This window comes from Panthera pardus, unplaced genomic scaffold (genome assembly GCF_024362965.1).
Source record: "Panthera pardus isolate Hobbes unplaced genomic scaffold, ASM2436296v1 HiC_scaffold_13, whole genome shotgun sequence".
In the NCBI taxonomy this organism is placed as follows: domain Eukaryota; kingdom Metazoa; phylum Chordata; class Mammalia; order Carnivora; family Felidae; genus Panthera; species Panthera pardus.
Window position 1 is genome coordinate 122439320 of NW_026526688.1, and position 14502 is coordinate 122453821.

The 14502-nt window shown below is 41.5% G+C and overlaps 1 protein-coding gene across 2 annotated transcripts in view; it reads right to left on the reverse strand.

Annotated features, from left to right (window-relative positions):
• The window catches only part of METAP1 (methionyl aminopeptidase 1), a 61499-nt gene extending 57404 nt beyond the window's left edge, over positions 1-4095 (reverse strand). Inside the window, exon 1 of one of the 2 annotated variants that reach the window (XM_019415593.2) lies at positions 3821-4092. In XM_019415593.2, the coding sequence (XP_019271138.1) occupies positions 3821-3934 (114 nt within the window). In that variant the 5' untranslated portion in view covers positions 3935-4092. Of the gene's footprint in view, positions 1-3820 lie in introns of both variants that reach the window. The other variant, XM_053901389.1, reaches the window with a different exon arrangement.
• Positions 4096-14502: the final 10407 nt, after the last annotated feature.

Consider the following 14502-nt stretch of genomic DNA (forward strand, 5'->3'; position numbering starts at 1 on the left):
CCTCTCTTCTTTCAGTTAATAAACTAAGTGCCTACAGTGTACAAGGTAGAGAAAATGAAAATAAGTAAAGCACAGCCTCCATCTTCAAAATATTCTTACAGACTCCTAGGAAGTAAAAGTAAACTCCTATACTACTATTGAAACTACTAAACTACTGGGGCACCTCAGTGGCTCAGTTGGTTAGGCATCCAACTCTGGATTTCGGCTCATATCATGATTTCACAGGGTTGTGGGTTTAACCCCAGCATCGGGCTCTGTGGTGACACTGTGGAGCCTGCTTGGGATTCCCTCCCTCTCCCTCTCTCTCTGTTCCTTCCCCACTTGTGCTCTCTCTCTCCCCCTCAAAATAAAGAAACATAAAAAAAAAATTAAAATAAAAAATAAACTACTATTAAATAAAAATGGACATGCAGCTATAAGGAAATACCATCAAACATCAACTCCTGAAAAGCTTGATTTTCAAGTAAAACAGATTTTACTCATTTAAAGGACCAAAACTTTTCTTAAAATTAAGCATTTTAGGGGTGCCTGGGTGGCTCAGTCACTTAACCATCCAACTTCAGCTCAGGTCATGATCTCACAGTTCATCGGGCTCTGTGCTGACAGCTTGGATTCTGGAGCCTGCTTCAGATTCTGTGTTCCCCTCTCTCTCTGCCCCTGCTCTGCTCTTGCTCTGTCTCTCTCTATATATCTCTGTCTCTATCTAAAAATAAATAATAAACATTAAAAAAAAATTTCAAGACAAAAAAAATTAAGCATCTTAGGAGTGCCTGGCAGGCTCAGTCAGAGGAGCACGTGACTCTTGATATCAGGGTTGTAAGTTTGAGCCCCACATTAGGTGTAGAGATTACTAAAAATAAATAAACTTAAAAAAAATTTAAGCATCTCAGATAAAAATATTTCTACCTTAAGCATAAAACACAGTATAACACTAAGACCTAACATCGGAAAAAAAAAAAAAAGTTAGGGAGGGAGCCAAACCACAAGAGACTCTTAAAAACTGAAAATAGGGGTGCCTGGATGGCTCAGTTGGTTGAGCGACCGACTTCGGCTCAGGTCATGATCTCACACTCTGTAAGTTCGAGCCCCACGTCGGGCTGTGCTGACAGCTCAGGGCCTGGAGCCTGCTTTGGATTCTGTGTCTCCCTCTCTCTCTGCCCCTCCCCCACTCATGCTCTGTTTGTCTCTCAGAAATATACATTAAAAAAAAAAAACCTGAGAATAAACTGAGGGTTGATGGGGGGTGGGAGGAAGGGGAAAGTGGGTGATGGGCATTGAGGAGGGCACCTTTTGGGATGAGCACTGGGTGTTGTATGGAAACCAACTGGACAATAAATTTCATATTAAAAAAAAAACCTAACATCGATTAAATTTACCAATGTGCAAAATGTTTTACATACTCTTAGTATTTACTGAAGACTGAACCCTGTACTATTAATGGCCCCATTTTAAAAGGATGTAGCAGAAAATAAAGAAGCTATATTATTTGCCCAAAGTCACATGGCTAGTAAATGATTAAGTCATGATTCAAATGCAGCCTCTCTATGCAGCCCTGTGATACACTTATGATTGATTCAAACACTCACTGCCCACCTACTGCATACAGAGCATCATGTTGAGAAACAAGAGGGCAGTGAACGAGACAGCTTATTCATGAAACTCACCTTCCAATTAAAAAACAGATAAATAAGAAAATAAATGAGAAAATTACAGATTGTATAAAGTATTATAAAGGAAATAAAGAAGGGGATGTGAGGAAGTAACTGGAAAAGAAAGGCTTACTTCTGTTATGGCCTCTTGTAGTCTTGCTCTCAGCTTGTTTCCACACAAGCTGGCCAGACAGCCAGGCTGGCGACCAGAGAAGCAGACAGAAGACAGACCACTCCTAGTGAAGATGATCAGAGAAGTGGCAAGGAGAAGCCCTAGTTTCATGTTTTCATAACTGTGTTGGCATTTTTCCACAAACCTTAATGAGCCAATGTTCTTTCTATTGAATAATACCGTGCCTAAGGGAACATCACCTATGCTGGATGAATACAGTTTCACAGTACCTTTCTAAAATCTCAACAGGTAAGTGTGTGTACACATTAACTCATTTGGCATTACAAAATGCCACCTAATCTTAAACGCAATGAAAACCACATTATTCCACACAAAGATGGTACATAATTTCCAAAAGCAAATTATTGGGTTTTTGTTTCGTTTTGTTTTAAATCCAGGTCCCACATAGGCTTCAACAAATGAGAATCTGAAAATTATTTCTAAGAAACAAAAGGACTCATACCAGGTTTAGCATGCTGAGTAGTCCTAATGCTATTTTTAGAAAGAGCAACTCTTCTCATGTGCAACTTTTTCCAAATGATATTAACAAGGTCAAGGATCATATCCTATCTAAAAACATGACCTATACAATATAGCTAGGATCTCTCATAATGGCTTATGCACAAGTGTTGTGACCTGAAGGATTTATTTTACATACATCTTTAGGTTTACATAGCTTATATTGAAGATATTCATATTCTTGTATTTACTGTTCTTATATATTTGTTTCTATTCCATTCATTGATAATTTTTATATGGCAGTGTTGCACTGCACTGACAGCCTCTAAAACCAAAAAAAGTGCTTCACGTTTTACCAACATTTCCATTTACTGGATAATTTGAGCTCCAGAACAACCTTGTGAAATATGTTAAGTGAAAGTATCACCTTTCCCTCCGCACAGTGGGAGCTCAGAAAGGTTAGGTAACTTGACTAGTTCAAGACTGCACTGTAATTGGCAAGGACAGGGCCCTGCCCAGGCCTTCAGACTCTTTGTTCATGCTCTTCTCCCCACAGGACGCTACTAATTTAAACCTGAACTTTCACGTGTCTCTCTTCAACAAATCTGGACTGTAACTACGAGCCTTACCACTGCTACCCTACCAATACTCTGTTCCAATGCAACCGGAACACTAGTACTCTTCAGTAAACATAAACACCGGCACACGTTTCTGTCAAGACCCCATTCAGTGCTGGGTTTGCTCCACTGCATAAAACTTACTAAAATACACCACGGCCTTAAAGCATAACCCTTAATGGAACTGACTTTTTTCCTTAGTGGGAAATTCAGTAAATGAGAACGGTGACTCATAACGCTAACTTACCGTTTTCTAAATTAATAATTTTGGGTGCCAAAGCAAAAGAATGAATTACAGACCCCTCTCTATCCCCACGTCCAAAGTTGCTTAAGTGTCAAAGCGCGGTAGTAAAACACAAGGACACAGGTAGGGCTGGAGCTAACATTCCTTCTCTCTGCGACCCCCACCACCCCCAGGCAACCCAGTCCTCAAAACCGAGTGGGTGTCTTCCGACCTCCAATCCCGCCGGGACCAGAGTGACTCCCAGCTCCGCAGCCCCCTGTGACCACGATCAGAGTCCTGCCGGGAGCTGTGGAGACAAGCCAGAGGGGCGTGCCCCCTCCCCGGGGCGTCCCCACCTGTCTCGGGTAGCCCGCACACCTGGTAGCCCCAGCACCGGCAGGAGATGCGCGGCGGGAACCCGCCCCTAAACGCGGCGCCTTAGGACCTCCGAGCTACCCGGGACAAGTCCGCTTCCGCCCCCAGCCCACATGGCCGCTGCAGACCGCGCCCGCGTCGAAGGGGCCCAGGCTCTCCGGAGGCGGGAGGGGGCGGCGGCGCTGCGGCTGGGGGTAGGAGGAAGCGCGGCAGGCGCGCCCGGGGGGTGGAAGAGGAGGAGCGCGTCCCGACCGGCCGCGAGGGCAGGCACAGAGGGAAGGAAGTCCGCCAGCGGCGGCGGCGCCGTGGGAGAGCAGGCGTCTACCTGGGAGCAGAAGTACGAGCCTTGGATGCCCAGCTTGATGCAGGTGGGACACTGGAGCTTGGCCTCGCTGCTGCAGCCGTCAGTCTCGCACACCCGCGTCTCCACAGCCGCCATGCTGCCTGGCTGCTGGAGGAGCGCCTCACTGAGGAAGAGGAGGAGGAGGAGGAGAGAGGGCAGGGGAGGGGACAGAGGCCGAGCCGGGGGAGGAGCTCGGCCTGCGGGGCCTGGGCGCGGAAGCAGAAGGAGCGCCGGGCCGGCCCAGACCACGCTGCGCGCCCCGCCCCCGCCCCGCGCGCGCAACTGGCGCCCCGCCCCGTGGCCTTCGCCCCGCCCCCGCCCGTGGCCCCCGCCTCCCGGCGCCAGTCGAGCACGTGGGGGCTGTGAGGGAGTCTGTCGGAGACCTCCTGCTCCGCGGGGTCCCACGTCTGTCCCCGGGTAGTGCGACCTCCTGGCGCCCGGCGGCGAAGGGCGCAAAGGGAGAGGCCCTCACGTCTTGCGCTGTCTGTACCTAGGGAGACAGCGCCCCGGCCGTGCCTTACTGAATGTCCCCCACACTCACGGGCAGTTGGAAAGAGCGCCGCGCTCCTCTGCGTTGGTTCACCCGGCAGCTCCTTGGAAAAGGAAAGTAATTCTCTCTTTTAAAGTACTGTTTCTCACCGATAGTGTCTGCTCTGAGGCCTAAGGACCGCCACTCAGTCATTCACAAAAAGAGGAGCCAGAGAGCTGTCAGAAGATGGGCTGAGATTTGCATCAGGCCTCCCTCGTGGAAATGATTTTCCACGATTTTTTTTCGTGGATTTTTTTTTCCACTGCCTGATTTTTTTTCACACTACCCCCCCTCCCATTCGCAGTGTACAATGTTAGTAATAGTGACACAACTACTAGATATTCAATAAAACAATGATTTTTTGTATTATCCCAGTTGATTGTTTGAAAGGTGAGTAGGGAAGAATTGTTCTAATGTTGAAGCACCGGAGTTGAAAGGAGCTTTAGAGGTCATCTGATGTAAACTTGTTGCCTAAATTTCTTCAACTACATGCCAGGTCTGCCATTTTCTAACTTGTGCTTAAATACCTCCTGTCACTGGAAAGGGAGAGGAACTAATATTTATTGATCATCAGCTAAGCGCTGTGAACTTCGTGTTATCTAATCCATATTTTTTTAAACTTACATACTTAATAGACGAAAAAACTCATGTTACTTTTGTTTTTATTAAGTGTTGCTGTATAAGCAATACAAATAAATAATGTAATAATATCAAATAATACATTTTAAATGTTACACGTGAGCAAAAATCAACGATTTATGTGTGTATAGATGCGTATGACATACATATATGTATATATAAAATAATTTTTAACAAAAACAAAGACCATCTTTAGTTACTTGCTTTCTTCAGTTATTACATTACAAACTTCCTTTATTGTCCTTAAATATAGTATAATATATTATTGATTTAATTATGATTTAGTAATTTAATTATGATAAAATTTACCACATAATTTAATGTCTGTGTAATATCCTATTGTATGGGTAATTCACTGAACAAAGCTCACTAACAATAGACATTTAAGTTATTTTTAATTGTTATATATTATGAACAAGGCTTCACTGAATACCCTTTTAGCTAGAACTTTGCATACATTCTTATTTACCTAGGATATGTTGTTAAAAGTGGAATTGCCTCATCAAAGGATTGTCACTTTATGTTTTATGATACAGTTTGTCAAATTTTCCCTTAAAAGTGTATACAAATTTACACTCTAGTCAGAACTATACTGACATATTATTTCCTGAGACTTTGCTAGTGCTGATTATTATCTTATTTTTAATGACTGTCATTTTGATAAATGGAAAATGGTATCTTTTTTTTTTTTTTTTATAATGAGGCTGGACATTTTTTCTCTGATTATCACTATTTGCATGTCTTCCTGTATGTGTTTGCTTTTATTTGTTAAATTTTCCTTTTGCAGAACAATACTTAAAATTAAAAACTAAAAAAAAACGAGACACAAATTGGCCATAATACTATCACCTGAACACCTCAATGTTTCATTTGTCCTTGTTCCCTCAATCTTTATCCACATGCATCTTCAGCATTTACATATTTGCAATTATTGATAGAATTTTTTATTCTACATTTTCACATAATACTATGCCATGGATTAATCTCAGATTTAGGAAAAACACTAAGTTCTATTCCTTTTCAACATGCCAGCTCTTTTATGTGTTTGAGACTGTCAGGTCTTATGGTTTGTCAGTCTTACAGCATCCCCTTCCATCTGTAGTAAGTTTAGATCCCTTGCAATCTTTCTCCATCTAATCTGGAGGAATTCCAGTTTGTTCCCTAACGGGTTGTGTCCAGATGAAGCTAATCAAATAGAGGAAGAGGAATTATTGAAAACTCTAGTCCAAAAGACCCTCAGGGTTCTTCTCAGGCATGGGGAGACCGGAAACTCTTCTGCTTTTGCTAGCTGTCTGCTCTGGAGTCCGCTGTGTCCTTGCACCTTTAGGAAAGCAATGCCGTGGGGCAATTAAGAGCACAGATGTTGATTAAGATAGGCAGACCTGGGTTGAAACCTCTGCCTCCCAACTCTCCTCCCTTAGTCATGTTCCCATGAGCAACTTATTTAACCTCATTTCCCATAACTGAAAAATACAAGCTAGAGTACCTACCCATAGAGTTTTATGATAGTTAAATAGATTTTGTGAAGTGCTTTGGAGCTCCATTAGCAATACTTAGTTAGCTTTGCCATCAAGTCCTCCTTCCTTGGTCCTTCTCACACCACCACCACACCAGCCTCAAACAGGCTGTTGAGTGAGAGAAACTTCCTAAGATCACCTTATCTTATTCTCAAGATAATCATCCATATTCCTTTTATTTAAACATAAAAAAGTGACAATATATGAGAGGTTTTACAAAATTATGTCTGTCAGAGTCCATGTTTTATTCTTCTCTTCCTTTTGAGATTTTAACCGTTTCTGTTTTAATTCCTATGTGCAAAGTTCAGCCAACCCACATCCAGGAGGAAGAATGCGCTTCAGAATCGCAGCTGAGAATTTGGCATTTATCATGAGTCCTTTGGGGGCACCTGAGTGGCTCAGTCAGTTAAGTGCCCAATTCTTGATTTCAGCTCAGGTCATGATCTCAGGCAAAGCCTGCTTGGGATTCTCTCTCTCCTCTCTTTCTCCCTCTGCCTCTCTCTCTCTCTCTCTCTCTCTCTCTCTCTCTCTCTCTCTCTCAATAAATAAACTTAAAAAAAAAACAAAAAACAAGAGTCCTTTGGCCTTGGAAAGCACTTATTTCCCAGGACTTCTGCATAGAGAGAAGCATTTTTGATATCATGTTTAAGCATATGTTCAAACTATCTGCCCAACTAGCTACAATATTTCCAGTGTCCATGGACATTTCAAATCAACATAGCCAAAAAGAAACAATTATCTTCTATTTACCCACTTTTGCCCTTCAAATCTTCTTTTTCTCCTGAATTCCCTGTCTTCCTTTGTGACATCCTCTATCTACTCTTTTCTCCCAAGTTAAAAATTAGGCCCCTTCTCTCTCAAACCCCCACATCAAATGAATCACTCAGTTTCATAGACTTTATCCTCTAAATATTTTTTTAGGGGTGTCTGGGTGGCCCCGTCAGTTAAGCGTCCAACTTCAGCTCAGGTCATGAGCTTGAGATTTGTGAGTTCGAGCCCCACATCAGGCTCTGAGCTGACAGCTTGGAACCTGGAGCCTGCTTCAGATTCTGTTTCCCCCTCTGTCTCTGTTCCTCCCCTGTCACGCTCTGTCTCTCTCTCAAAAAAATAATAATAAAAACATTTGTAAATAAATAAATATTTTTTTTATTTTAATATGTTCTCTCTTCTTATGGCTGCAGCTTTAGTTTAGGCCATTTTAAGCCTTTGCTTAGACTGTTACAGTAGCTTCTTAACTGCCTTTAATCCATTGAATCTACCCTGCCATCAAGCTGATTGTTCTCAGAGATAAATCTGATCATGCCTTTCCCCTGTTTAAAATCCTTTGCTAATATGGGGCTTGTAGAGCTGGAGCCAGGGTCAAAAGGTGGCCAGACCCTCCCTGCAGAGTTGGTGGTAAGGAAACAGGACTAAGGAGATCTGTGGACCACCAAGGTCAAAGCTAAGGACACAGCCAAGGAGATAAGGGGCTTGGTACATAAAAATGAAATGAGCAAATACATAACTAAATTAAGGATAATGAGAGACAAGTTTATCACTGTCTGAGGGAGTTACAAATATGAAAAGGATGAAGGCTAGGATGAATCATGAGGTATTATATTGGAATTGGAAATATTGATGTGATGGGCTCCTGGGTGACTCAGTCAGTTAAGCGTCTGTCTCTTGATGTCCACTCAGGTTGTGATCTTCTGGTTGTGAGATCAAGCCCCACATTGGGGTGGGGGTCGGGGGAGGTCAGCATGGAGCCTGCTTGGAATTCTCTTTCCCTCTCTGCCCCTCCCCCTCTCTCACATACATGCCCTCTCTCTGTGTCTCTCTCTTTCTCAAAATAAATAAACATTAAGGGGCATCTGTGTGGTTCAGTCAGTTAAGTGTCTGACTTCTGCTCAGGTGAGGTCACGATCTCACACTTCATGAGTTCGAGCCCTGTATGGAGTTCTGTGCTGACAGCTCAGAGCCTGGAGCCTGCTTTGAATTCTATGTCTCCCTCTCTCTCTGTTCCTCCCCCACTCACACTCTCTCTCTCTCTGTCTCAAAAATAAAGATCACACTGTCTCTCTCTCAAAAATAAATAAAAATCAAAAAAATTTTAATAATTAAACATTTTTAAAAATATATTAATGTGAACTCAAGGTTTTGCATAATAGATAATATGGACATGCATATACGTGTGTGTGTGTGCGTGTGTGTGTGTATAGTTCTGACCACTAAATGGAACTATAGGCAATGAGCACACCTAATTTTCAGATCTTTGTTTCTAAATACTTTTCTCCAATAAAAGGGATCAGATGTCCTTGGGGAGCTTGCTCATTCCAAAACCAGAGCAGGGAAAGTACAAGTCTGGAAAGTCAAATTGTACCAGAACATAAGGTAGAACACAAAAATTATGGTGACTATAGAAAGGACATGGTAGCCAAGTTGAAGCAGCTCCCACTGACCAAATTGAATACAATGTGAACCAGAATAAATAGTGATAGTATCAGATTATAACCCACTGAAAAAAGATAATATTCCATGAGCCTATATTGCTAAAAAGACATAAACAAACAAATGAGGGATAAAAGTAAGCTCTTATTTACAATAGAATATCAACTAAGAAATCGCAAGAAAGCTGAGAGCTTTCATTCTAAGATCAAGAACAAGACAAGAATGTCCATGCTCACCACTTTTATTCAGCTTAGTACTAGAAATCCTTGCTATAGCAATCAGACTAGAAAAAGAAATAAAAGGCACCTAAATTGGTAAGGAAGAAGTAAAACTTTACAATTTGCAGATAACATGATATTGTATATGGGAAACCCTTAAGGCTCTACCAAAAAACTATTAGAATTGATAAATGAATTCAGTAAAGTTTCAGGATACAAAATTAATATACATAAGTATGCTGCATTTCTATACACTAATAACAAAGTAGCAGAAAGAGAAATTAAGAAAACAGTCCCATTACAGTTGTACCAAAAAGAATAAAATAACTAGGAATAAAATTAACCAATGAGGTGACTGACCTATAGTCTGAAAACTCTAAGACACTGGTGAAAGAAATTGAACATGACACAAACAAATGGAAATCTATTCCATGCTCATGGACTGGAAGAATTAACATCACTAAAATGCCCATTCTACCTAAAGCAATCTACACACTCAATGCAATCACTATCAAAATACCAGTAGTATTATTCACAGAACTAGAACAAATCCCGAAATTTGCATAGAACAACAAAAGACATCAAATTGTCAAAGCAATCTTGAGAAACTGATGGTATCACAATCCCAGACTTCAAGATACACTACAAAGCTATAGTAATCAAAACAGTATGATACTGGCACAAAAATAGACACACAGATCAATGGAACAGGATAGAAAGTCCAGAAATAAACCCACACCTATATGGTTAATTATAGCAAAGGAGGCAAGAATATACAATGGGGCAAAGACAGTCTCTTCAACAAATGGTGTTGGAAAAACTGTATAGCTATATGCAAAATAATGAAACTGGACCACTTTCTTACACCAGACACAAAACACGATATGGATTAAAGACCAAAATGTGAGACCTGAAACTATAAAACTAAAAGAAAACATAGTAATCTCTTGGACATCAGCCTCATGAACATATTTATGGATATATCTCTTCACGCAAGGGAAACAAAAGCAAAAATAAAAGATTGGGACTACACCAAAATAAAAAGCTTTTGCACACCAAAAGAAACTATCAACAAAATAGACAATTTACTGAATGAAAGAAGATATTTGCATGTACCTGATAAGGGGTTAATACCCAAAATATATAAAGAATGTATACAACTCAACACACACATTCAAACACACACACACACACACATTCACACACACACACACACACACACACACACACACACACAAACCTAACTAAAAAATGGGTAGGGGCATCCAGGTGGCTCAGTCAGTTGAGCATCCGACTTCAGCTCAGGTCATGATCTCGCAGTTCATGGGTTCAAGCCTGATGTTGGGCTCTGTGCTAACAGCTCAGAGCCTGGAGTCTGCTTTGGATTCACTGTCTCCCTCTGTCTCCGTCCTTCACCCACTCATTCTCTCTTCTTCTTCTTCTTCTTCTTCTTCTTCTTCTTCTTCTTCTTCTTCTCTCTCTCTCTCAAAAATAAACATTAAAATAATTTTAATGGGCAGAGAATCTGAATAGACATTTTTGCAAAGAGAAGTACAGATGGCCAACAGGCACAATAAAAGATGCTCAACATCACTAATCAGGGAATGCAAATCAAAACCACAATGAGATATCACCTCATACCTGTCAGAATGGCTAAAATGAAAAAGACAAGAAACAACAAGTGTTGGCAAGGATGTGGAGAAAAAGAAAACCTCATACACTATTGGTGGGGATGCAAATTGGTGCAGCCACTGTATGGAGAAAACTGTATGGCGGTTCCTCAAAAAATTAAAAAGAGAAGTACTACACACACCAGTAATTCCACTACTGTGTATTTACCCAAAGAAAACAAAAACACTAATTCAAAAATATATGCACTCCTATGTTTATTGCAGCACTACTTAACAATAGCCAAAATATGGAAACAACCCAAGTGTCCATTAATAGATGAATGGATAAAGAAGATGGTATGTATATACACTGGAATATTGCTCAGCCATAAAAAAGAATGAAATCTTGGGGCGCCTGGGTGGCGCAGTCGGTTAAGCGTCCGACTTCAGCCAGGTCACGATCTCGCGGTCCGTGAGTTCGAGCCCCGCGTCAGGCTCTGGGCTGATGGCTCAGAGCCTGGAGCCTGTTTCCGATTCTGTGTCTCCCTCTCTCTCTGTCCCTCCCCCATTCATGCTCTGTCTCTCTCTGTCCCAAAAATAAATAAAAAACGTTGAAAAAAAAAATTAAAAAAAAAAAAAAGAATGAAATCTTGGGGCACCTGGCTGGCTCAGTCAGTCAGGCGTCCGACTTCGACTCAGGTCTTGATCTCACGGTTTGTGAGTTTGAGCCCTGGTTCATGTTCTGTGCTGACAGCTCAAAGCCTGGAGCCTGCCTTTGCATTCTGTGTCTCCTCCTCTCTCTGCCCACCCATGCTCATGCTCTGTCTCTCTCTGTCTCTCAATAATAAAATAAACGTTAAAAAAATTTTTTTTTAAAGAATGAAATCTTGCCATTTATAACATAGATGGACCTAGAAGATATTACGGTAAGTGAAATAAGCCAGAGAAAGACAAATACTGTTAGTTATATGTGGAATCTAGAAAACAAAATAAATGAATAAACAAACAAACAGCAGGAATACAGAGAACAAACCGATGGTTGCCAGACAGGAGATTGGTAGGGGAATGGGTAAAATAGGTAAAGGGGAATGGGAAGTACAGGCTTCCAGTTATAGAATGAATAAGTCATGGGGATGAAAGGTATAGCATAAGGAATATAGTCAAAAGTATTGACTATACCTATTTGGTATTCAATGATAGCTACATGGGTAGCTACACTTGTGATAAGCATAACAGGATGTATAGAGCTGTCAAATCACTAAGTTTTACATGTGAAACTAATGTAACATTGTGTGTCAACTATACTTCAATTAAAAAAATAAAACTAGGAAAAAACTAATTTGGAAAGAATGATGGAGTTAGAAAATCACCATTTGGCAATCATTATAGCAATAATTTATTCAGGTAATAGTCATCAAAAAATGCTAAAAAAATGTATGCTTTCACTGGGTGAAAGTTTCTTAAGTAACAGTGTATTTACATAGTCTCAGTGTAACTCCCTACAAAATATTTATCATTTAAAAAGGCAAAATAGGGGCGTCTGGGTGGCTCAGTCGAGTGTCCAACTCTTGATTTCCGTGCAAGTCATGAGCTCATGGTCGTGGGATTCAGCCCTTCGTCAGGCTCCACACTGAGCATTGAGCCTACTTGGATTCTTTGTCTTCCTCTCTTTCAAAATAAATAAGTACATATGTTAAAAAATTAAAAATTAAATAAATATAAAAAGCAAAATAATAACTGCACAGTGAGAACAGTGTTTTCTAAGTTAAAATCACCAGTAATGAGACAAATTGACTTTGTGCACCTCCTGATATGAAACACTGAGAACACAATTTGTCTTCTGTGGTGTTCAGAAATGCATAATTGATTCTAACCATGAAGAAACAGTCAACCCCAAATGGAAAACAATCTACAATATATATGACCTGTAATCTGCAAAATGTCAATATCCCAAAGACAGAGAAAGATTTGAGGAACTCTTCCAGATCAAAAGAGACTAAAGAGACATGACAACTTGAATCTGGGTTAGATTTTGGATGAAAAGAAAAAAATGATTTTGCTAAAAGGAAAATATAAAGATTGTATTGTAGCCTTAAGAATTCCCTGGTTTTACGGCAATCCTGCTCAGTATGAGAGGAACCGCAAGTTCAGACATTTGGTGTATGTGTTTGCCTCAGAAGCCAATGGGACGAAGCTACCATCTGTGAGATTATGGACTGTTCAACCTCTAAGTCGGAATCCCACCCATCGCAGCACCACAGCTCTTCTGTTGGCCTCAGATAGTTGGTTCCCTGCCTTCCCCACTGGCAAGCCCCCACCTGTGCGCCAAGTGTCTTGGTGTGCCCCATCACACATTGGGATCAGGTTCTGTGCAGAGAGCCCCTCGTCCTGGGAAATGGGGCATGGCTAGAAAGGGGAAAATAAAAAAGGAATTCCCTCGTTTTCCTTTCTTGATAAAAGCCCTCAAGAAAGTAGGGATAAAAGGAACATACCTCAAGATCATGAAGCCCGTATATGAAAGACCCACAGCTAATATTATCTTCAATGAAGAAAAACTGAGAGCTTTCCCCCCAAAGTCAGAAACACAACAGGGATGTCCACTCTCACCACTATTACTCAACATAGTGTTAGAAGTCCTAGCCTCAGCAATCAGACAACAAAAAGAAAACAAGGCATCCAAATCAGCAAGGAAGAAATCAAACTTTCCCTCTTTGCAGACGAAATGATACTCCACATGGAAAACTCAAAAGTCTCCACCCCAAAAAATGCTAGAACTGATAAATTAACTCAGCAAAGCCGCAGGATACAAAATCAATGTACTCAAATTGGTTGCATTTAATTGGGATTCTCTTTTCATCCTACTCAAGCTCTAACAGTAGATATAAAGTGGGTCTCCCCCTAAATGGGATGGCCAGGAACGGGGTGTCAGAGCCCCAGCAAGATGACAACAACATCTCTGCACAGTGACGGTCCCACCTGGGGTGTCATGACCAGAGCTGGGCGAGAAGGACATACCCATAGAGGGACAGGCTGGCAAGGAGAGTCAACCCTAGAGTATGTTGAGGAAGTTGCCTGTACAGGACAGCAGCTTAGCATGACAAGTCAGAGTCTAATGGAGATGAGGTAGGCATCACTCCAGAGAGGCAGCCCGACATGGGTAGTCAGAGCCTGAATGCTGGAGGAGATCCATAGGGAAAGGGGGGAAGTGTGCGGTGTCTGAGCCTGAGTTGGGTGAGGAAGTCATACAAGTGAAGGGGAAGACTGATGTGGGGTGTTGGAGCCCATGTGTGATAAGAAAATGTGTACACAGGAGGGCAGCAGCAACAATGGGATTGGTCAGGGCGCCTGGGTTGCTCAGTCGGTTAAGCGTCCGACTTCAGCTCGGGTCATGATCTCATAGTTTGTGGTTTTGAGCCCTGCATGGGGCTCTGTGCTGATAGCTCAGAGCCTGTAGCCTGCTTTGGATTCTGTGTGTCCCTCTCTCTCTGCCCCTCCCCTGCTCATGTTCTGTCTCTCTCTGTGTCTCTCTGTCAAAAATAAATAAAACATTTATAATAATAATAATAATAATAAAACAATGAAGATTGGTTGTGTACGCAGGATCCAACAAATAAATATGTTAAAGATAATTGAAGCCAGTTTTCTCTCTGTCATAGAAGGCAGTTTCAAATATGGAAAGGTGGAAAACTAAAAGAAATGCCGTGGTGTTGAATGAAATTGAAGG